The sequence below is a fragment of the Mesoplodon mirus genome (genome assembly GCF_964341445.2).
Source record: "Mesoplodon mirus genome assembly, chromosome: 2".
Classification (NCBI taxonomy): Eukaryota; Metazoa; Chordata; class Mammalia; order Artiodactyla; family Ziphiidae; genus Mesoplodon; species Mesoplodon mirus.
In genome coordinates, this window is record NC_138977.1 from 78,670,085 (window position 1) to 78,696,267 (window position 26,183).

At 36.1% G+C, this 26,183-nt stretch overlaps 1 protein-coding gene across 1 annotated transcript in view; it reads right to left on the reverse strand.

Annotated features, from left to right (window-relative positions):
- Positions 1–26,183, reverse strand: part of ARAP2 (ArfGAP with RhoGAP domain, ankyrin repeat and PH domain 2) — a gene marked incomplete at its 3' end in the record, with an annotated part of 206,630 nt that overhangs the window by 115,909 nt on the left and 64,538 nt on the right. The window contains exons 9-11 of the mRNA XM_082637207.1: positions 17,953–18,131; positions 6,381–6,496; positions 3,370–3,569 (exon numbers count right to left, since the gene is read on the reverse strand). Coding sequence (XP_082493333.1) covers positions 3,370–3,569; positions 6,381–6,496; positions 17,953–18,131 — 495 coding nt within the window. The remainder of the gene's footprint in view (positions 1–3,369; positions 3,570–6,380; positions 6,497–17,952; positions 18,132–26,183) is intronic.

A 26,183-nucleotide genomic window follows, 5' to 3' on the forward strand; every position in this document is an offset into this window, starting at 1 on the left:
ATTTTACCTTTAAAAAGAAAAGTGTATATGTACGTGTATAGGTATGTGTGGATTAATATATCTTTTGAACTTAAAACAAGCCAATACCTACTTTCCACCCTACAGTTGTGGTGGTAATCATACAGGAATCATAATTAACTGCACTGAAGATAACAGAAATCAACATCACCACCCTGTACTGGTATAAAATTACACTTTTAAAAAGTGTGTATACATGTACATGTGTGTATATGTGTGTGTGCATATGCATGTATGTATGTGTATATACGTATATATATATATATATATTTTTTTTAAATTGTTTGGTAATTAACTAGAAATTGTAAGTCACTGAAAACATTTTATAATGGGTCTGTGTGAATTATACATATGTGAGTAAATACAGATATCATCCCTTTACTCTTAAAAAAAACTAGCTACAACTGTAATAAATGCCTACTTAAAAATCTAAAGTCGATTCTTTATTCTACTATTATGCCTGGAAGAGAATGCCCAGCATTCTATCATAATCAATTTAATTCTGCTGTATAAATCATCATTCAGCCATTACTGGGCATTCAGACATATGTCAGACTCTTTCTAAGCTGAGATAGAAAAAAGGTATATAAGACATCATCCTTGATCTTTTGCCTAATGCGCATGAGAAAGCTCATTTCTCTCATTCCTCTCTCTACATTACATAGGTTCCTTTCCTCCATTCTTTGAGAAGGAAACTACTCAGAGCACAAAGCCCTAGAATTCCCATGGCAAGAATCTGCATAGGTTTGCACTTATGGAGACTACAGAAAGGCAATACCAAAAGGAGTAAAGCTCAAAAGCATGCAGGAAGAAGGGATGCTGGAGTAGCCTAGGAAAGAATCTGAGTTGAGGCAGCAGGAAAAGAAATAATGTGGAGAACAGATTTAGAGATATTCAGAAGATAAAACTGATGGGACCTGGTGGGCTTTAAGGAAAGAGGAAGGGTCAAGAGGGTTTCTCAAGGTTTAGGCTTCAGTGTAGGGTAGATAGTATTGCTTCTGACCAAGATTTGGAATATAGAATATACAGTTTAATGTAATGAGCTGGGCAGCAATGACAGCTCCATTTTATCATGTTAATTTTGAGGTATCTTGGGCAAATCCAAGTTGAGAATCTAGAAGGAGCTATAAGAGTAGAGTTTCCAACAGAGTGAGAGTCCCCTGCTTGAAAATGAGTATTGAATTCAAATGACAACCTCACTCAGGAACATCAGAGTGAAAGCAAGCTTAGGATATAATCCAAGGGAACACACATATTTTAGGAGCAGGCAAAGGAAAAGTAACCTGGAAAAGGACGACCAGAGTAGTAAGAGCACACTAAGAGAAAATGGTGTGTTGGAAGTTGTGGGAGGACGGAAAGTCACTGAGCGACAGATTGGTCAAGAGTGTCAAATACTGCAGAGAAGGCAGTGAAGATAGGAACTGACCACACAGAAACTGAGAGGTAAAATACACCGGTAACTGTGGTGAAAATATTTTTACTGGAGGTGAGAGAAACGAAGACTCATTACAGGATGCTGATGATACACTAGGAAGTTAAAGAAATGAAGAAAACCTGTGCAGACCACTACGCTTGAAAGTGTCTTGTCTGTGAAAGGAAAAAGGAACAGAGAATGATACGTAAGAGAATAGTAAGTTATCAGAAAGCTGGTGTTAACAGAATTATGCAAGTTTATATGCTGAACCAAATAAACCACAGTTGAATACAGTTGTCCCTCGGTATCTCAGATTGGTACCAGGACCACCTACAGATACCAAATTCCGAGGATGCTCAAATCCCTTGTATAAAATGGCCATAGTATCTGCATATAACCCACACACATCCTCGTATACTTTAATTCATGTCTAGATTACTTTTTTTTTTTTTTTTTTGCGCTATGCGAGCCTCTCACTGTTGTGGCCTCTCCCATTGCGGAGCACAGGCTCCGGACGCGCAGGCTCAGCGGCCATGGCTCACGGGCCCAGCCGCTCCGCGGCATGTGGGATCTTCCCGGACCGGGGCACGAACCCGTGTCCCCTGCATCGGCAGGCGGACTCTCAACCACTGCGCCACCAGGGAATCCCCTAGATTACTTTTAATACCTAATACAATAAAATGTTATGTAATAGTTGCTGGTACATGCAAATTCAAATTTTGCTTTTTTGAACTTCCTGTACTTTTTTTTTTCAAATATTTTTGATCCACAGTTGTTTGATGTAGAACCGTGAATATGGAGGACCAACTTTACTTACACAGAGAGTGAATAAGTGACAGGGTGAGGATCCTGAGAAGAGAGGAAAGGAAGGGAACATATGTAGACAGAGCAGCCTTAAACAACACAAACACTATCTCTTCCAATGAGACTGGAGAGGAGAAGAGGTTAGGAAAAAATACAAAGTCAAGGAGGATTAACTGATGCTTTTTATTGTTGCTATTCATGTAAGTGATTAGCTCATGAGGACATCTACCTCAGTGCGATGAGAAATGTGGTAGCACAGAGCTCTAGAAAAGTCTGAAGGGCTTGAAGCAGCTGTCCTGTCTTTGCTCTGAGGTCCTCTTTCTCTGCATTCTCTCAGTGAAACCTGTGCTCAACTCTATTCCTGCCCTTATCACACTGTATTGCAATTACTATTTATATATTTGTGCAGGAAATGTCATGTTTTGTCTTACAGATCATTTTAATTCCCAGACCAGCACAGTACCTAGTAGAGCTGAAAAGCTAAAGGAAAGTTTAGGTTGCAGCTAACTTTTTCCAAGACCTCCACGGTCGCATACCTAAGCTAGGGTCCATTCCCTCTACTCAGTTGGACAGCTGTCTTACCTCCCAAATACAAGGAGCTGTCAAATAGTTTGTAAGGTATAAGATCACAAGAAGAAAATTAGTCACAGTACTGGTTACTTTCATAAACTTCAATGCACCTGGAAAATGCTTCTATATAAAAATTCTCATTATAAGAGATACCAGATCTGGTGAACCAAGATTAGAGCGCAGAGCAGATTGATGTGAAAAATAGATCTTACAAAATATGACTGAGGAAAAAGGGACAAATCATATGAAGAGCAAGCGTGTTCAGGGTGCATTCTGAAACACATTTATCCAAAACCTAAAATTTTCAGCACTGTCTTTTTAAAATCCATACATGGGCCAGTAGGCACAAAAAAATGATTACATGCTTAAAAATCAATTTTTATATTTAAGTCATGCATAAGAGAAGTTTAGAATGATATTTCTAAATTTGATTTAAATGTAATAAATTTTCTCTGTTTTTATTTTTCATAGCCATTAGCTGGGACACAGTATATATGACACTAAAGAGCATTCAGTGCCAATCTGCCGCCAAACAGTGATGAGCATAACTTATCATTAATTACCTGCACACTTCTTACAGATGACAACACAGAGATTGATGGATGCCCAGTCAGGATTTGGGGCTTTACAATCTGCACAGCTCCTGTTGGACTCATTGAACCAAATCTTCTCAGCTACTTCATAATCAGAGAGAGTTTCTGCTATCGATTGCTGCACAGCTTCAATCCACTCTTGTTTCTCTTTTTCAGACTCGGCTGTAAAGCTGAAACAATTAACGTTTCTGCATTATCGATCTCCCTTGTAGAAGCCAATTAAGCAGTATGTTCAGTTTGCATTTTCATTTCACTCATAAATTAAACAGCTGCTGAAAAATATGCCTTCCAGGCAGTTGGGGTCTTTTCTGTTAAAAATCATCTCATTGAGAATCTATTTTTTTCCTTTAACTTTCCACATTGCTTATGACTTTGTTTACCTATCTTGAACCATAATTAACATACACATTTTTCTGATCAGGATATAAAAATCACCTTGTTAGGTCAAAAGCTTAAAAGAGAAGTCATGTTTCCTAAGCAGTGGTTACATAATAATAAGAGACTGGCAGAGTTTCAGGACTATTGGCTTATTTTGCCAAGAAAATATGCCATAGTCATAAACTAAGTTATCAAAAACACCCATGAGAAATTTTGATTTTTTGTCTTAAAAGTAGATTCTTGTTTTTAAAATAGAAGAATGTCCAGATGGCTTTAAGAAACTGAGAAATCAAAAAAGTTTTAAGTGATTACTATTCTAACAGAATTCTAACTCATTTTTAGCCATGTAATTCTTAGTGTTTACTGGGTGCCTGAGTGAAGGAATAAAACATTAAAACATCAGTTCACTCTTTCAAGAAATATTTACTGAGTACTTATAATGTGCCAGAAAGTGTGCTACATACAGTGCTCCAAACTCAGTCATTGACCCACAAAATGATGCTTTATACTGAAATTTTCTGTTCTGAAGATGAAAATGCTTTGAGAGACAATGAAAACAATAGAGGATTAACATTTTCTACATAATCTATGAAGAAATTGAGTGGCCTACATGGATTATATTTTTTGAATCACTTCATGGTTCCATCATCACTATAATATTTATAAATTCCTTAGTGGTTTCTGCTTCTCTATAGAGATTGGTCAGAGTCCATATGGTACAATGGAAAACAGATAGTTGGTCTTAGTCCCTGGTTCCTGGTATATAGTTCCCCAAACCCTTGGAATACCCTGAATGATAAAAGTCCTTTATACGCTAATGAGATAGCTTGTGGCTGAAGGCTAGACAGCTTCAGGATGGGAGCTGGTCAGCAGACCAAGATGTGACTAGAGACTTGGAACTTTCAACCCGTGACCTCTGGGAAGGAGAGAGAGGCTGGTGGAATTAATCACCAATGGCCCAGGATTTCATCAATCTTGTCTATGAAATGAAACCTCCATAAAATCCCCCAAACAACAGGGTTCGAAGAGCTTTCAGGGTGATGAACACATTGAGGTGCTGGGAGAGTGGTGCACCCAGAGGGTCATTACAGATCATTAACACATATTAAGAACACACATTAAGTTTTCTGTTTCATTGTCATAATAAAGCAATTACCAGAGTGCCATAATACAAGACACGTATCAAAATGCTAAGGTATTTGATCATACGTGCTATGAGATCCATTAAATTCAGCAACATTTTGAGCTGAGGTTACTTTTAGGAAATCATGGATCAATTGTAATTAGGGATTGCTCTTAAAGGACAGACTGTATTTGGTTAGGCTAAAAGAGGGCAAAATAACAATACAGCTTAAAGACAATGTAATATCTCTTTTTATTTTATACCTTCAAAATAAAGTAATTTTTCACATATTTGTGGATCAGAAATCACCAAGCCTTCCTAGAAAAAGAGGTATTATGAAAAGAAACTACACAAATCTCATGAAATTAGTATCTTTCAGGTTGTATGATTATTCAAATCACTTTTGCAAGGTGTTATTATACACTGGATAATAAATTACATGATATGAAAAAGTAAAAACATAATTTTTTTCTTTGTTTCAGATGTACAGCAGAGTGATTCAGTTTTATATATATATTTTTTCATATTCTTTTCTATTATAAGTTATTACAAAATATTGAATATAGTTTCCTGTGCTATACAGTAGGTACTTGAATATAGTTTCCTGTGCTATACAGTAGGTACTTGTTGTTTATCCATTCTATATATAGTAGTGTGTATATGTTAATCCCAAATTCCTAATTTACCTCCCCACCATCCCCTTTGGTAACCATAAGTCTGTTTTCTGTCTGTGAGTCTGTTTCTGTTTTGTAAATATTTCATTTGTATCATTTTTTTAAGATTCCACATATAAGCAATATCATATGATATTTGTCTTTGTCTTCACTTAGTATGATAATGTCTAGGTCCATCTATGTTGCTGCAAATGGCAAGATTTCATTATTTTTATGGCTAAGTAATATTCCATTGTATATATATATACCACATCTTCTTTACCCATTCATCTGTCCATGGACACTTAGGTTGCTTCCATGTCTTGGCTATTGTAAATAGTGCTGCAGTGAATACTGGGGTGCATGTATCTTTTCAAATTAGAGTTTTCTCCAGATATATGCCCAGGAGTGAGATTGTAGGATCATGTGGTAACTCTATTTTTAGTTTTTTAAGGAACCTCCATGCTCTTTTCCATAGTGGCTGCACCAATTTACATTCCCACAACAGTGCAGGAGGGTTCCCTTTTCTCCACACCCTCTCCAGCATATATTATTTGTAGACTTTTTAATGATGACCATTCTGACTGGTGTGAGGTGCTACCTCACTGTAGTTTTGATTTGTGTACCTCTAATAATCAGTGATATTGAGCATCTTTTCATGTGCCTACTGGCACATTTTTATATACTGGCTAATAAAATATGAAAAAGTAAGAACATAATTTTATTAAGTGTCCTATAAGAAGTAAAATCACCATTGGCAATGTAAAAGGGGATCACTCAAGCTTTCCTGTAGTAGAACAAACAAAAAATGTTTAAATATAACTTACCTAAAACTCCTATAAGGAGTGATTATTTCAAAAGACTGTTTCACAGTTCGGTCCACTTGCTTTACATTTGCTACATTCATAGGAATTATGGTAATACCAAGTCCACTCTTAAAATCCTAGTTTGGAGAAAAACAAAAGATTATAAAGAAACAAAAATATGGATTTTGAAAGTACATTTATATTCTCTAAAATTCAATAAATCTCATCAAATTTTACTACAACATATAAAGATGGAATTATTTCATTAAAAATGGATTGAGAGTGGTTTTATTTTAGATAGTCACTTTCAATACATGGTAACATGATAGCATTTGAAGCTTGACAGGCTATTAATAAAGCAAGGGTCTTTTCACATGAAACATAAGTTGACTAGGACATAGATCTTGAACTACATACGCCTTCCTGTTAACAGTTAGGCACTTTTTCACCTTTAGCCATTTAGTAAAAGGAACTAACAGTGAACTAACCCTTACCATGTGCCCAGCCGTTTTCCAGCTGGGGGAGCCAGATGACACTGTGAGGTTGGTATAATCACTATTTAGATGAAAAGAAGGGAAAACCGAGGCTCAGAAAGGTAAAGTGACGTGGAAAGTGCGGCTGGCTGTACATGGTAGAAAGGGACTGAAACCCAAGCCGTCTGACTGCTCGCTCTTTGCTCTGCTGTATGTTACCTCTGCTCTGTCACATTATTTTCCTCATTTGCTCTCAACCAAAAGCATTACTTATGTTACAATTTTATCTCATTTCCAATATTTCATTACTTTCTTCTTCCTTCAATTAGATTTTTTAAAAGCTCCTCTAATGCTATTTTCGTATGAAAACTGCCATTGGTTCAGCACCTACAGCCACTATGTTCAGCTTGATCTACCAAAATTATCAACTGTTCAAAAGGCTACAAAGTCTGCCTTCTAAAAGCATAAAAGTTTGCAATATATTATCTAGCCATAAGCATTCTGGAATTTGATTTATCAAACCATCTCACACCTTAAAAATATAATTAATCTGTACCTCGAAAAATGAATTATCTATGTGAACAGATTCAGATTAAATGTGCTCTGAATACCTAAATTAAATTATGACTAGGAAAAAGTAGACATACTAAAGACGACTGCAAAAAATATTGGTCCACTTTCAGGAAGGGCACTTCTGGCAGAGACCATGAAAGAAACAATTCACAGGTCTTCTCTCTGTCCCTCCTGTTGTACAAGCTAAAAGCAAAAGTACTATTTTCCTATCTCCCTTGCAGCTAGGAGTGAACATATGCCATACTTATGGTCAATAAAATATAAATAATTCCGGGCCTGGGGGGCAAGAGGAGGTGGGTGGAGAGACAAATCTTCAAAGAAAAGACTTTCATTCCTTGCCTTTCCATCTTCTCGGGGAAACAACATCTAGAAGCACAAAGCCATTTTAGAATGTAATAAGCATCCTTGAGATGAAAAGCCTGAGGACAAATTCTTGTACTGTAAGGATGCCAGAGTGAGGAAAAAAAAATAGGAAGCATCTTGTTCTCTGATGGCATTAGCAAGAGATTTGTTAAAACAAATCCCTGTCTATTTAAACTAACCTTCAGATTTTTGTCATCTGATACTAATACATTCCTGATTGATAAAATAAGTGGAATAAAACAACATTATAACAAATTTCGCCCATTCGTAGAGGGTTTCCATTCACAAACTGCAGAAAAGTTTCACTTCATATTTTTTAAAATGTACAAGTTTTTAGTGAGAATGAAGAAATGACCCATTTGTAAATTGAGTATGATTTTTTCTGATAAAAGAACAATGGTTAATTTTGTTGGGAGAAACAAGCCAGAAATTGAGTCAGGAATATAAAGATGCAGAGACATGCTAGGTGTTGTGAAACACTTAGAAGGTGATATACTTCCATTTTGTATCATAAGCCCACCTAACAAAAAACAGTATTATATGGAGGAGGGGAATCAAACTTTTCCAATCTGCCCCATTTTAATAAGTTTTAGCATATTGGTATAGAGTTAAACTTATAATTATCAAATTAAAGAAAACAGATTCTCAGTTATCTATACCAATGCTTCTGCTGGATAATGGAACTATTGGAGAAACTCCCAGGGCATGTGATTAGAAATTCAAACTCTCTTTTATAAATCAGAAAATAAAGTAGGGGTAGCCAGGTAAGATATTTTAGAAACAGCTTTCTGATGGCTCAGCTTGATATGGGGGTACCTCTAGAATAAAACAGTCAGGCTGCATCTTCTTCAAACAATTCTCTGTGATGCAGCTTTTGACGAGACCTGGCTATCAGACTACTCCTGCTTATTATTCTCTGAAGGGGCCTGGCCTGCAGGTACTGCGTGTTACTAAGGGCGGAGATACAGACTCAGACCATCAGACTAGCAGATGGTAAGACTGACAACCTTGGATGGAAACTGATGAGCCTCACTGAGGCTCCAGCCTGAAGAGATGGTGCCTCATTTTGACAAGCAAGTCGTGAAGTATCTACATATAAAGCTGCGACTTCTGTTAAAAATAAAACAAGTGAGGGTTGGCTCAAGGCCCCACATTTCTCCCAAGCAAGGCAAAGATGATTTTTTAGCCTGGAAAGAAACTGTAACCCATTTATCAGCTGCTTGCCATGGCCATATGGTTTTGAGTAATTAGAGTATCCACTGAACTCACCGGCACAAATGGACTGTAAAATGTACAGCAGAGTAACAAAATAAATGTCAGTGCTCTTGAAGCCTATTAAATATGAAACAACTGCATTTCTTACTAAAAATATTTGTGGTGACATTTAGCCATCTTTCCACACAGTCTTTAGAACATGTTTAGAACATATCTCATTCCTAGACGCTCATCAAAATTACCTGTGTTGATCTCTTCCTACCACCCTGAGATTCTGATCCCATGAATCAGGGGGCATGCCTAAGGATTTTCAGTTAAAAAAAGGCAAAACAAAACTACCACCATATGATTCTCATACATAGCAAATACTGAGAAACACTGAATTAGACAGCAGAACCAGTTGTAGAATTTAGACAGTATGCGTCTACAGCACTTAAATATCAGGATACAAACATTTCTCTCTGCCTTCTGCAGAGCAAAAAAAAAGCATGCAGTCAGATTATACAAAAACCATTTGAAATTATTAAGACTAATGGTTAAAAATAGGCTGGTCAGGGGGCTTCCCTGGTGGCGCAGTGGTTGAGAGTCTGCCTGCCAATGAAGGGGACACGGGTTCGGGCCCTGGTCTGGGAAGAGCCCACATGCCGCGGAGCAATTAGCCCCGTGAGCCACAATTACTGAGCCTGCGCGTCTGGAGCCTGTGCTCCGCAATAGGAGATGCCGCGATAGTGAGAGGCCTGCGCACCACGATGAAGAGTGGCCCCCACTTGCCACAACTAGAGAAAGCCCTTGCACAGAAACGAAGACCCAACACAGCCATAAATAAATAAATAAATAAATAAATAAATAAATAAATAAATAAATAAATAAATAAATAAATAAATAAATAAATAAATAATAGGCTGGTCAGAACACAGTGACACATTGGATTGTCAAGAACCTATTTATCCTGTATTCCAACCTTTCTTCTAATGTCCAAAGGCTTTAAAAGCATTGGTCTTCATTAAGCATATACATTCCATAACTGATTTAATATCTGTTAGTGTAGTGCTCTGAAGCTTACAAACAGCTATGAACTCTTATTTGATTTTCTTAACAATTCTGCAAAGAAGGCAGAGCAGATACAGCCATTTTTAAATAAAAAAATTTGTCCTGGCAAAACCGTGTTTAGTAAGTACCTAGCAACTGCCAGAAATGTGCAAAGTCGTGGGTCTGCACAAAAGAATAAGACAGGGTACTCACCTCGGGGAAGCTTATAGTCTAAGGAAGGAATGAGAGAGAATTGCAATAAGTGTAAAAAAAAACAAAAAACAAACCATGGCTGTAGGGTAAGCACTGAATCCTACCCAGAAAAGAGAGCTGTGTTCTTATTTTTTCCAAAGGAGGTGACACTTGACTGGGCAAACAACAAAATCCAGACCAGCTTGATCAAGCGTACCTTTCTTGCTTCAGTTCACTTGTTTGCAAAATGGGGCTAACAGTAGTACCTATTGCATCAGTGTGTGAGGATTAACACATAAAAAATGCTTAGAATAATGCCTGGTGCAAAACGTGCTATCTACTCCCAGTTAACTAATTGTTATTATTATTGTTACTTTATACCTCTTGAATTTGAAGGCAACCGAACATATTACCTATTAAAAAGTTAATTACAAGAAAATGCATGCTTAAAAATAACTAGCAGGCATATATAAATTTTATAAAATGGGATGGAATGTGAGTGTTAAATTTTCAAGAAAATTAAAACTAAATTACCCATTAACTACAATCTGATTGTGAGCACTATTCTCATTTTGAAAAATAGGCACGAGTCGGGAACATGCCAAACTTCAACCTTTAAAACCCTATAAACTGCATTGAAAAAAAACAACAGCGTAGAAATTCAATAGGTAGAAATATATTGGCAGAAAGCATAAAGCTAAAAACAGATTCTGGAGTAAACTATATTTTACAGTTAATTTGCTGTCATACAATGTAGGATCTCAAAGAGCATGAATGGCCACACTTGGCAGAGCAGGTCTGATGTTGCAAAGGTGATAATGATGATGTAGGCACCAGGAGTCAGAACTGGGGGAGAATCTTGGCTGATCCATCTACTGGCTGTATGACTACTGGCAAGGTCCTTAATTCATCTAGACCTCCATTTCCTCATTTATGAAAAGACAGTACAATCTACCTTATATAGCATTGCTATAAAAACTGAATAAAGAAATACACATTGGGGGTCTGATACATCCAGACAGTCCCCTGATTTGAGGGTTCTAAATACAGAATTTGTCTTCAATGAGAATATATCCATTTTACTTACAGTGACTGAAAGTATTCACACCAATGATTCGATATTCAACATTCAGATTAGACTTAATGGCAAATATTTACCACGACACTGAAATGGGTTATTTGTACAAATGCGAAGCAACAGAACCTGGCTCAAACTACCTTTTAAAACTACAAGGTGAAAGAGCAAAACAACAGTTTGATTCCTAAACAGAAAAATTAAAGAAGGGTTTGTTAACCCCAAATTCGCTGAAACCTCAAACCTATTTTTGGAAACACCAGATGCCAGGTTTCCATGCCAGGAATTTAAGAACTCGGTGCTTAGACATTTGTGGAAAACAGATGTGGCATTGTATGACATTGGCACCAGATTTCCAGGGAAACACCAGATGCAGAGTTTGGCCAGATATAGAACCAGAGAAACAGCAGGCCACCACCTCCATCCTGCTGCTTTTTCTGCACCACACAAGCCAGAGCCCTATGAGGTCTATTTAAATTCTGTTAGAGTTTCATTCCCATGCCAGACACGAGGGAACGTTATGTTGGGGGAATGAGTCTCCTGCTATACCCCGACTTGAGAAGGTTTAATCAAGTCAATGTAGTTAAAACCTCAACGCCACAATTTTCATTAAATGGATACACAAACCCACCAAGCAAGACATCTGGTTGTAATGAATTCCCTAATATTAACATGATATTCAAAAACTCATCAGGAAAAGATGGGAGACTGGCTGTCAGGACAACATGACAAATGGAAACCAAAGTCAATTATCTTAAATTCACCTCATATCTATTTGCAGAAATTCCGTTCAAGTAGCTGTACCATATATATAAGACTACATATATATACCTGAGGGTATGTTCATATTTCATTACCTATCTAAACTTTTAAAAATACTTGCTTCTATACTACACCCACATCATTTCAAGATAAATAAATGTATAAAATAATTATTTTTCAGAATACAGAAAGTCTATTAGCTATGAACTGGAAAAAAACACACAATTTATCTCTACAAACAAAATTTCTATGCAACAAAAATTAACTGAAAAGGCTTCCCTGGTGGTGCAGTGGTTAAGAATCTGCCTGCCAATGCAAGGGACACGGGTTCGAGTCCTGGCCCGGGAAAATCCCACACGCCACGGAGCAAGTAAGCCCGTGTGCCACAACTACTGAGCCTGAGCTCTAGAGCCAACAAGCCACAACTACTGAGCCCACACGCCACAACTACTGAAGCCTGCGCACCTAGAACCTGTGCTCTGCAACAAGAAAAGCCACCACAGTGAGAAGCCCACACACAGCAACGAAGACCTAACACAGCCAAAAATAAATAAATAAGTAAATAAAAATTAACTGAAAAGTGAAAAATAAGCAACAGCTTAGAAAAACAGTTGCAGAAAACAGGACATGAAGATGAATATCTATATTATATGAAGAGCTTAAAGAAATTGTCAGGAGTGACAATATAATTCCAGTAAACAAATAGGAAAAAATGAAAAGAGAATTCATAAAGAAGAAAATAATATTAAAAGAAATTTTTTTTTTCAAATACAAACTCTCTAGTCATGAAGACAGCTGTAAATGACTATTAATTCAACCATTTCATTCTACAAATGTTTACTGAGTGTCAGCTACTTGCCTGGAACTCCTAAGGGCACAACAGTGAATAAAGTAAACTGTCACAGCCTTAATTTGGGAATATAAAAATAATAACACTTTTAAAGTTAAAATGAAACTGGTACCTATTCAGGTACCTAACAGCATTTTAAATATAAACAATTCTTTAGAAAAGGGTCATAGGAATTCTTGTCCAAAAAGCAAATCTAAAAGAAAGAAAAGGTTACCAACAGAAGGCTCTCAGAAATCTCATTTATTTATCACGATGTGTTACCCCCATCAGAAGGTAAGATCCTAAAGAGCAGGTACCTTGTGAGTTACTAGTGAGCCCCTAGTGCCTGGAGCAGCACCCAGGAATGAAGAGGTACCCAATAAACTTTTGTAAAACAGATGAATAAATACAGAAACACAGTGAACTGTAATCAAACTCTATTACACAACTCATTTTATACAAAGTTGAAGTAACAATGTGGAAAAACTATCATAATTATAATATATTGCAGGCATATAAACATAAGCAGAAACAAGGGATAGAAGAAAATATGCAAAAATTAAACACATGGGGGGTGGGCTGAGAGATGGTGTAAGCATTTAAAGGGATAACATTTAATTTATATAATAGCACCACAGTGTTTTTCAACTGAGTAATTAGGTAAAGAATTTTAGTATCTATTTTTACTTTGCCATCTTCCTCTCTAACAAATGTTTTTACATATCTCTTCATAGTTCTTTTCTGCCTCTTATAGCCCATCTGGAAAAACAAAAAAACAAAAAACAAAAAACCCTAACATTCCCTAAGGCATTTCTCCTACTCAGAAGCTACTTTAAGTTAGTTTCAACAAGCCACTAATAAATGAAAGGGAAAGAAAGAGATTTTTAAAAAGTAAATCTTTGAACTGAGCAACTGAGAAAATGAAAAGTCCATGTTAATTGCATAGAGTTTAGACCTGGCAGTGTAGTGTTGAGAACGTGCAGATTGGCATCTTCCTTGCTGTTATCATGACACTTTTCTTAAAAAATAAAGAATTTCAAAACTAAGACCATAATTATGATAGTCTATTCTAATAACTATTTTAACTTAGAAAATATAAGTTCTTGATTCAGTAGAAGGGATAGATCCAGAAAGAATGAAAGAATTACTGCAAATATATCTGTACGGATGCTTGACATGGAATATTAAGGACACCTATTGGAAGTAGAGGGAAAGCACTAGAAAAGATAAACAATAATCCACAAAGTTAGAGTAAATTTCCAGATATATACACAGAGTTAAAGGAACTTATGGGAAATAACATTTTCAAATTGTTTTTCAAACACTTTCCTGTATGCTGATTTTGCAAATGGAGTTTTCATTTTTCCAATAGATCACGCTCTGGTAACAGGAGTTTGTATGCAGAAAAAGGAATTAAGCAGTTATCATATAATTTATAGGCTGAAAAATTTAAATTTTATATAAAAATTGAGATTGTAGGAAAAAAACCCAAAACAGTAACTATAGTTTAGAACCATACACAAGTTATTAGTAATAGTTCTTCAAAACTATTTGAAAAGTAATTACCACTAAAAAATGATTGTCTTAAATTTCCACTTAAACATTTGCACATTTCAAAGTGTTTGATCAGGAAAAAGACACATTTCCAAGTGAAAGTTAACCTCAAAAAGAGGTATAGCAACCCCAAGATTAGGGATGATGAACTAAAAGCAGCACTCAGTGCTGTCACAGGAGATCTTTACACATTTTCCATCTCCAGAAATATCTCGTTTCTTTAGCTGGATGCTTATCATTTTTAAAGAAGAAAAACCCATAAAGCAGTGATTTACTGTGTGTGGTTTTTGCATCAGCAGTCACTGAGTCAACTGGGATGCTTTATAAGAATACAGATTCAAACCCCTGTCCCCAGAAATAAGTCAATGGGTCTGGAATGAGCCCAGATACCTGGAATTTTAACATGCAACTTAAATAATGGCCTTAGAGATAGTAATCCAACTCTCTTCTTCATGTGATGTCATTCAAACTGGAAGAGATTAGCTTAATTATCTGAGCCAATCAGTAGCAGAGCAAGAATGAAAACCCAGAACGGCTACAGCCCAGTCCAATCTTCTTTGCTCTAAATAAGCTTCCAATCTTCCATTTTAATAACTCTTCAACACATTCTGTAGCAGCTACCCTTCCACCTCTATCCACTCTTTGTTTACTTCCTCTGGAGAAACTTCCAAAGTAAATCAGTAAAACTATGTATAAATAGAGGCAAGAAAAATGAAAATAGTTCATATGTGAGGGGGATGTAGGTCAGTTTTATTTTTTATTTTATTTATACTGTAAGTTATGTGGGTGATAAAAATCACTATTTTAATTTTTTTTAAACTAAGCTTTGATTCTTGGACTTAGATGTAATACAAATTAAGATACAGAGGTTCAAATCTAACACCTCTTACATTTTTACGATTAGTTTTTTTTTCTATCATTTAAAAAAAACATAAGATTACTTCATGTGTTGTGTGTATAAAACTTTTAGAAGTGACATCTAACTATTTTACTATCTTTTAGTGCTCTTCCTAAAACACTAGCTTAAAGCCCTCTGCATTCAGAAGGACTCCTTATTTAGCCTGTCACCCAAGTTCTTTCCACAGTCTGCTCAACCACGTAAGAAAACCCACGAGCAACCTTCCTCTGGAGAGAAAGACATATACCAGGATGTAAAAATAGATGAAACTGGAATGGTATGTCAGGGCCTAAACATGAAGGGCCTTCCTTAATTTATCCATCTGGTCTTGAGCCAACTAATTCCTTAAGACTTGACTCAAGACCAAGTGCCTTAAGACCTGGCTCTATATAATATGATGTAATTTTTTTTTTAAGACCACATATACAAACAATGGTGTGCACTTTTTAAAGGCACACATACGGGCATGTTAAAGCATTGAAAACAGACTTGAAATATACATTCATCAAAAATGGGTGTACTTCTCAAAAGATGAGGAGGGGTCCAGCAAAAATGCTTTAATTTTTAAGGAGATAATATTGATTAGTTGTATATGGAAGTGTTTGTAATTCCCAGACTTCACTAGATGCCCTTTTTGCCCTTCTCTGTAACTTCTGCACAAGTCTAATAAAGCACTGAGCTCACCATCCACCATAAATGCTGACTTGTCTGACTTTTCCTCCTGGAAGGTAAGACTGTGTTCTCCTCAGTAAACACACCATTTTTAGAGTGTCTGACATGGTATACAATGTTTACTGAATGCACACTCTGAACCTCCTAGGCAACTAAGTTATTCAAGGAAAGAATTCTTAGTCTATTTCTAAAAGGTCACAAGCCAGAAATTTTCTTTTCAACATACGCTTTAAAAAGACACCGATATAGTGGCTAAGAAGCTAGGCTTAGAGTTATAAAGTTCTTGTTTTAAATTAAACTCTGCATGATGAACTGTAATCCTTAAAGAATTTACTTAATTGTCATTCTCCTCATCTATAAAACATGGATAAGAATATCTTCCTCCTACATTTGTGGGGAAGATTAAAAGGGAATATTTATAAATTAATTAGCACAGTATCTGGTACCCAACATATGGTGGTCATTATTATGCTCTTCATGCTCAATTATTATTAAAGCAAGAATTTATAATTTTTTGCTAACCAGAAAGTATTAATAAAACTTTAAAAACATATACTTTTAGAGGATAACATAAACCCAGACAATCTAGCTAATGTAAATAACGAAACTCGTAATTGGAAGTCCATCAGGTCTGTGCAAGTAAAAAATGAATACCTCAATTAATTTGGCAGAGTAACTTCCATTCTGATACATGCAAATTTTGCATTTTTAACCTTATTCCAATTTTTTTAAAGTTTTAAGCATCTTCACAGACTGAAAATGTTCATATTCAATTCATACACATTATTAAGCTGTACAACACCACCCTTCTTGAGGAATATGCTAACTCTCCATGTTATTAATATGCCAACAGTGCTCAATGATGCCTTCCACAGTTAATTGGCTAAGAAATCTTATCCTTAAAAACGTAATTAATAAATCCACACTGAAGTTCAGAGGATGCCTTGGATAAAGATCTATAGTTAATTTTTTTGAAACTACTGTTTGTTTTGAGTTGCTATCTCTATCTTCTGTTATGAAAAATGTCAGCATTTATATTTCACTTTATCGTAATCCATGATAATTTATCACAAACTAAGTTCATGTTAGATTGGATATCCAAAACACACTGCTTAATTCCACAAATAATGACTAAGTATCTAATACATTCTAGGCTGAAAGATTAAAAATTCATTCCTAAAAAGGGGTAAGAAAATAATTTTCTTATACATATTAAAAACCAGGTATGTTAGAGAAAAAGAAGTCTACAGAATCAAATGAAATTAACAGAATTTGTTAAAACTAACATCAGTCTCCTCAAAACATTTAAATTCTCTACTGAGTCCTTTGATGTTAACAAATTTAATATCCCAACAATCTATCTTATTTATATATGTGATATGTGTGTGTATGCATGCGTGTGTATGTATGTATATCAATCACTTGTCTCTTGTCAATTATCTCCTCGGCAAGCAACGTATCTACTCCAAAAAAACCGACAAAAACAAAACCAAAAAAAACCCCAAATCCTGTAAACTCAAGAAAATATGTTACTTGTGCCTACTCTATAATTTTCTGTCACAAAACAAAAGAAATAACAACAGATGCAGAACGAGGTCTATTCAACAACGGATGTAATGGTTAATTGGTTCTTAATTATTCTCTCATGTAGTTTTGTAATGTTACTTCAGCTAAGAATATTTTTCAAAAATTAATTTTCATGATTCTATTTCCTCAGTTCCTTCAAAGAGTGATGTCCAGTCTCAAATTTGATGTAGATTACCTTCCTGATTCTGGTGGAACTGAGAAAATTCAACAGAGCAACTCTTTGTTATATTTAGTGGAGTACAGAAGGCAAAAGCAAAACTCCATCAGTAAAACATGAATAAGTCTAAAAAACAAAGCACTGTTGTTAATGTAGTTTTGTCACGTTTGTAATGTAAGGAACCACAATTTGCAATCACTGTAACATAGCTCACCTGTTCATTTTTGCAAAGCCACACACTGTTTCCACTTAACACAGTAAAAATTTTAGCTTTATAGCCTCTCAGTTCAAGATATCCACATTTCTCAGGTGCAACAGCTCCTTGAGACTGTGAGGAAAGGGCCTGTAACTTCAGTGCATTTAACAGGACACTGATCCAGTCATTTCTCTCCTCTGAAAATAGACAGGAGAAAATACATATGCTTAGTAAGTTATAAACACATACAAATGTGGAAAGAGATTGACTTTCTCTGAAACAGATCATTTACAGATTCTTTCCCAGAACCACAATCTAAATGCTACTGTCGGCAGGGCAAATGGCCCAATTTTGTTAGGGAAAAGAAATAACACTTATTAGTCATTCCTTGGTATCCACAGGAGATTGGTCCCAGGAGCCACAGCAGATACCAAACTCTGCAGATGCTGAAGTCCCTTAGAGTCAGTCAGCCCTCTGCATCCTCAGGTTCATCAACTGAGGGTTCCACCAACCAGGGATCAAAAATGTCCTCAGATGTGGAAATCAAGGATATGAAGGGTCGACTGTATTCAGATGTCCTGTAACCAATATCACTGGCTTCACCTGGCAGCTAAATAGAAATGCAAGATCCTAGACCTTGTTACAGGCCTCCTGACTTGATGAATTAGAATCTTCATTTTAAGAAGATCTCCAGATGATGTGTATCCATGTTAACATCTAAGTAGCATTCTGTTAGATTATTCATGAGATTGGATTGTCTCTTTTAATATAAGAAAATAATATGGCTACTGAACAGGTAACAGATTGTACCCAGCAATGCAGTTACTAAAATATCCAGAAAAGCTTACTTTCTAACAGGCACTTGGAATCTACTCAAGAGTGTGCTTGCCTTGATATTCACTCACCCATTCCATTCACTAACAATAGCATCTTCATCTGTTGAATTAAAACTTAGTTCTCTCACTCTTTCCACAAAGTGACCTTCAACTATGTACAACACATTGTGTTACAGGCATAGGAATTCGATCCAGTCCCCAAAGAGCAATCAAAGCTGTAAGTCAGGTTTGATATGAACACATAATGGAACACAGAATACTACAACTGTCATGCAAGAGGTATCAAATAATGTATGAGTCAATTCAATGGAGGTAAGTGATTTGCTGAAGGTCATATAGCACATATTAAAATTAGGAGAATCAAATGTTTTAATTCTCAGACAATTGTCCTCGGCACTATGAGAAAAAAAAGAAAGGATATTTGTGTGAGCTCTTGAGGATGAGGAGCAATTTAAAAGACAAAACTGGAGTTTGGGAGGAGGATGAGCAAAACAGAATTCTAAGCAGAGGAAACACAAGACCAAAGGTGGAAACAACAAACATCTGCTCAGGGACTAATTTATGAATGAGCATATTTATAATTCTGAACTCACAAAGAAATAATGGGAAATATGGCTGGAGGTCCTACAGGGCCTAGGAGAGGAATTTGGTCTTTATTATGGAGGCAAAAGAAAACCATTTCAAAATTCTTGGCAAGAAAGGGACATGATTAAGATGACAGACCAATCTGGAAGCTTGGAGGTCAGGAATAAGGCAATAGAGACTTAAAGTATACAAGGAAAAGGGAAACATATGGAGAGTCAAGATATTAAGGAGAGTAAAAAAATAGCTATGTTTTTGAATATGTTTGACACGTGTTCACCAAAAAATGAATTAATTACTCAGAATAAAAGGTAGCTGGGTATCATGAGTCGACCAAAGAAGGTAGAAGCTTGTATTAACAGAACCACCTGAGGTTTTCAGCTCCCTGGCATGAGCATCCAGGCAGACTGATAGCAATATGTGAATGAAGGTAATCTATACAAGGGAAGACTCATGACAGTGGATAAATGTTTAATGTAAAAGGAGAAGAAATGGTATATACCTGAGGTATAACTGATTCTAGGAGGCTAGAAAATGGGCCAGCAAAAAAAAAAAAAAATGGAAAAGTGATTATTAAGATAAAAAGGAAAAAAACAAACAAAACAGGCTAAATTCCAGGTAGGAAACTTTTTTGAGAAGGAAAGAGTAAGCAGGACCCAAGCTTGGGAAATTGCCTGGTATCTCAGATCCTTCTAAGACAGGTCTGGTTAGAGGTGATGTCATTGTGGATTGAAATAAGTCTCCATATTAGACTTGCTTACATTCCAGCATGGATCCAGAGTTATTATACAATACAAGTCTTAATTTTTAAAGTATCTTCATTCTTTCTCACCTTCAAAACTACTAAAACCAGCTAGTTGTGTCTTTAATGACCAAGGCCAAAGTATTTATTAAAAACTCGTTCAACAATATTTTTTTGCAGGTATTACATAATCTTCAATAACAGCGTTTGTTCCTATATACCAGGATGAAATATTTCTCAAGTTTCCCTAGCATCATTATAAAGTAAAAGACATGAAAATATTCAGGTAACTAAGCCTATGTCAATATACAGTAGCTACTCTACATTTTACATCTACACAAACAGACTGCACTATAATAACTTATTACATTTTCAGTAACAGCAAAAGACCTTCCACTCTACTTGGTGATTACTTGTGATCATTAAGTACACACAAGATATTCCTGCCAAGTAAATGGTATATAATGTTTTCTGTTTGTTTATGTTAATCCATATAAATCACTGACTTTGAAATGTAGGTCATAATTTAATGAACAGGGCCAAAATGATTGTGGTTTCCAGACTACTATTAGCATATATCTCAGTTTGTCAGGAAATAATTTGAAACTGGCAATTGCATTAACTGTTGGACTTAAGTATATTATGGTTGTATCTCAACAAATGGTGCCCTTATAGCCTAGAAGAATTCTCTAGCTCCTGAGGGCCTCATTTACTAATAGGAAGTACAGTCATGAAGAAGAACAGGATTGAATAGTAACATTCAGTTTATATTTAATTACCCATACCAATGGAGATAAACAGTGATACAGACAATTCAAACACAATGAAAGAGATTACAAGTGTCATTGGTATTTGGCTTTGCAAAGTGTACATACTTGAACATGGGAAACATGCTCTGACAAGTCACAGTATTCCAAAACAAATAATGATTTCCCCTTGGGCAAAGGCAAAGCTGGATACTAAGCTGGCTTTTGCCTGCTCTTCACACCAAGATACTTTTATTCTTTCCAATAACAGGTGTTTATTGAGCATCTATTTTGATCTTAGCACTGTGTTAAGCACTATTCCCTCTGAGAATATACTCTGATGTTGATATATCTTCGCTCAGAGTAGAGCATTCCAGGTTGGAAAAAGAAAAAAAGGAGTTAGCAATCCCCTCAAACCTCAAATTATTTCTTGAGGTTTTCAGGAATGCCAACTCAAGAGTGTACAAATAAAAAAAAAAGAGGTTAATAAAAATGAACAGGAGAGACTTAACATCCTCTGGACTACTGGATTTAGCACTAGGCATATTCTTTAGTAAAAAAGGATTGATTATATGAGGGGTTACTACACAAGTGCCATGTAAAACATTAAAAAAAGAATCTAACAAAGTTTGGATGTACTCTTAACTTTGGATATAATATAATCTAACTAAAGATTCCTCAGTGTAACCCATGATCAATATTAGAGAAGGAATTATTACACACCAGTGTTGTTCTTGAAATTGATAATGATTCATTCGTACAAATGTCTACTGAGTGCCTACTATGTTCTAAGCCCTATTCTGAATACCAGGAATGAAGCAGGAAGATCATGGCCTTACTCTCCAGAAACTTACACTCTTGTGAAAGGAGGAAGGCAATAAAATGTAGACATATATTACACGGTGACAAGTGCAATGGGATAAAATAAAGCATAGGATGAAGGGCACAGAAAGTGCTATTTTATATAGGGTAATAGAAAAAGGCTCAGAAAGAAGGTGATGGTTAAGCAAAAGCCTAAAGGAAGTGGAAGTGATGGAGCAAGTTAGGAGGAGGACTGAAGGAAGAGCCTTCCAGGATGCAGAAAGCAGAAAGTGCCAAGGCCAAGGCAACAGCAGATTTGGCATGCTCACGGGACAAGAGACCCCTGTAGCTGCAATGCAGTGAATGAGGTAGAGCACAGAAGGAAACAAGACAGAGAGACCAGGGTCAGATCCTGCATGGACTCTGGAAATCACAGTACTTCACTCTCAGTGAGCTGGAAACATGACAGAGCATCTGAAATAAACTGACAGGACCTGACTTTCTCGTTGAAGGATCGCTCTGACAACCGTACTGAAAATATGCCTGCAGTCGATCAAGGGAGGTTGTGACAATCATCAAGATAGAAATGGTGGCTTGTAGGAGAGTGACGGTGGTAGAGGTGCTGACAGTTGGTCAGAGCCCTGACATATTTCCAAAATCAAACTGGTAAGATTTGCTGATGGCCTGGATGTGAGCGAGGTAGGAAAAGATTCGATGATGACACCAAAGTTTGTGGCCTGTTAAGTTATGATAGGCAATCAAAGTACACAACAGAGAACTTTCAACTCCCCTGGCTCTTCCTCAAGATAGCAAATGTTCCATGCCTTGCTCCTTTTTTTAAAAAAATAAATTTATTTATTTTATTTATTTATCTTCGGCTGCATTGTCTTCCTTGCTGTGCATGGGCTTTCTCTAGTTGGGGCGAGCGGGAGCTACTCTTCTGTTTTGTAGATAGGTTCATTTGTGCCATACTTTAAATTCCACATATAAGTGATATCATATGGTATTTGTCTTTCTCTGTCTGACTTACTTCACTTAGTATGATAATCTCTAGTTGCATTCATGTTGCTGCAAATGGCATTATTTTGTGCTTTTTTATGGCCGAGTAGTATTCCATTGTATAATTGTACCACATCTTTTTATGCATTCATTGGTTGATGGACATTTAGGTTGTTTCCATGTTTTGGCCATTGTGAATAGCGCTGCTATGAACATTGGGGTGCATGTATCTTTTTGAGTTATAGTCTTGTCCAGGTATATGCCCAGGAGTGGGATTGTTGGATCATATGGTAATTCTATTTTTACTTTTCTGAGGAACCTCCATACTGTTTTACATACTGTCTACACCAACTTACATTCCCACCAATAGTGTAGAAGGGTGCCCTTTTCTCCACACCCTCTCCAGCATTTGTTATCTATAGACTTTTTAATGATGGCCATTCTGACCAATGTGAGGTGTACCTCATTATAGTTTTGACTTGCATTTCTCTAATAGTTAGTGATGTTGAGCATCTTTTCATGTACCTACTGGCCATCTGTATGTCTTCTTTGGAAAAATGTCTATCAAGGTCTTCTGCCCATTTTTTGAACGGGTTGTTTGTTTTTTGTTGTTGAGTTGTATCAGCTATTTGTGTATTTTGGAGATTAAGCCTTTGTTGGTTGCATCATTTGCAAATATTTTCTCCCGTTCTGTAGGGTTTTTTTTTTTTTTTTTGGTTTGGTTTGGTTTGGTTTGTTTCTTTGTTTGTTTTATGGTTTCCTTTGTTGTGCTTGCAGGTTTGATTAGGTGCCACTTGCTTATTTTTGTTTTTATTTCTATTGCCTTGGGAGACTGACCTAAGAAAACATTGGTATAATTTATGTCAGAGAATGTTTTGCTTATGTTCTCTTCTAGGAGTTTTATGGTGTCATGCCTTATGTTTAAGTCTTTAAGCCATTTTGAGTTTATTTTTGGACCACTCAGAATTCATAAGCCTTCTAACTATGAGAACTGCCCACTGAAAATGTGATATCACCTGTTTTTTAAAGTAACACAACACCTGTGTGACTACAGGTGCCAAGGGCATACAGACTAACTGAAGGATCATTAGCTGTTACAACCCTCTAAGCAATTCCAGCAATTCTGCTTGAGGACAAAAGTAATCAGATTAAATTTTCTATTGAGGAAGAGAATTTTAAAGATGTTATTATTTCAATAAAATTAACTTTCAAGTAAGAAAATAACAATATTTTCACAAGGAAATCCAGGGGAATTGAAGCCTTAGAAAATTTGTGGGGAAAAGATGCCAAATTGTAATCTTCTCTTAGCAACACCAGTGGTCAATGCAGCATTTTTGAAATCCTGACACTGGTTTCAGGGGAGACAAAGGGAGCTGTGTATTTAGGTCACTCAGAACCTTTTCACCAAAAATGAAGAATTCATCTCTGTTACAATGTCAAACTACTGCCCCTTTCTAAACTTTGATTTTGCTTCTTGATTAGATTGAAGCAAAGTTTAATTAGGCTTAAAGTTCATTAAGTCAAGTTTTTCATAAGCCACTATGGTTGACTTCTCAGTGTCCACCAAATAAAAAATAACCAACAATTTGTATACATGGAAGGAGGAATAAAAAATAACTTAATAAAATACATATAGTATCTTGTTGAAGGTTCCATACCAAATACATAGACACATGTGCCATTTACATATATATATATATACATATACACATACATACATACACACACACATACACCCTTATACACTTATCTTTAAAAATGTGAGTTGTTACTATGTAAAAATGACTTTCAATGGAAAGAGCATATTCATTAATTCTATGTTGACAGTCTCAGTTTTCACTGAAGCAGTATTTTCATGGTTTCAAAAATTAAAGACCTAAGACTTATTTAACAAACAATAATTCATACTAAGGTTCATAAAGTTTTTGTTTGTTTGTTTAATAGATCTTTATTGGAGGATAATTGCTTCACAGTACTGTGTTAGTTTCTGTTGACACCAAAGTGAATCAGCCATATGCATACATGTCCCCGTATCTCCTCCCGCTTGAGCCTCCCTCTTATCCTCCATATCCCACCCCTCTAGGTCACCACAAAGCACTGACCTGACCTCCCTGCGCTATGCTTCTGCTTCCCACCAGCCAACTATTTTACATTCAGTAGTGTATATATGTTGATGCTACTCTCACTTCACCCCAGCTTCGCCCTCCCACCCCATGTCATCAAGTCCATTCTCTATGTCTACCTCTTTATTCCTTCCCTGCAACTAGGTTCATCAGACCATTTTTTTTTCTTAGATTCCATATATATGTTAGCATATGGTATTTGTTGTTTTCTTTCTGACTTACTTCACTCCGTATGACAGACTCTAGGTACTTCCACCTCACTATAAATAACTCAATTTCATTTCTTTTTATGGCTGAGTAATATTCCATTGTATATATGTGCCACATCTTCTTTATCCATTCATCTGTCAGTGGACATTTAGATTGCTTCCACATCCTGGGTATTGTAAATAGTGCTGCAATGAATACTGTGGTATGTGTCTCTTTTTGAATTATCATTTTCTCAGGGCATATGACTAGTTGTGGGATTACTGGGTCATATGGTAGTTCTATTTTTAGTTTTTTAGGAAACTCCATACTGTTTTCCATGATGGTTGCATCAATTTATATTTCCACCAACAGTGAAGGGGGGTTTGCTTTCCACCACATCCTTTCTAGTATTTACTGTTTCTAGATTTTCTGATGATGGCCATTCTCACCAGCATGAGGTGATACCTCACTGTAGTTTTGATTTGCATTTCTCTAATAATTAGTGATGTTGAGAATCTTTTCATGTGCCTCTTGGCCATCTGTATGTCTTCCTTGGTGAAATGTCCTTAGGTCTTCCACCCATTTTTTAACTGGATTGTTTGTTCTTTTGCTATTGAGCTCCATGAGCTATTTGTATATTTTGGAGATTAATCCTTTGTCTGTTGATTCATTTGCAAATAGTTTCTCCCATTCTGAGGGTTGTCTTTTTGTCTTGTTTATGGTTTCTTTGCTGTGCAAAAGCTTTTAAGTTTAATTAGGTCCAATTTGTTTACTTTTGTTTTTATTTCCATTTCTCTAGCAGGTGGGTAAAAAAAGATCTTGCTGTGGTTTATGTCAAAGAGTGTTTTTCCTATGTTTTCCTCTAAGACTTTTATAGTGTCTGGTCTTATATTTAGGCCTTTAATACACTTGGAGTTTATTTTTCTGTATGGTGTTAGGGAGTGTTCTAATTTCATTCTTTTACATGTACCTGTCCAGTTTTCCCAGCACCACTTATTGAAGAGGCTGTCTTTTCTCCACTGTATGTTCTATCCTCCTTTGTATTAAATTTGGTGACAATATGTGCATGGGTTTATCTCTGGGCAGTCTGTCCTGTACCATTGATCTATATTTCAGTTTTTGTGCCAGTACCATACTGTCTGGATTACTGTAGCTTTGAGGTGCAGTTTGAAGTTGGGAAGCCTGATTCCTCCAACTACATTTTTCTTTTTCAGGATTGCTTTGGTTATTT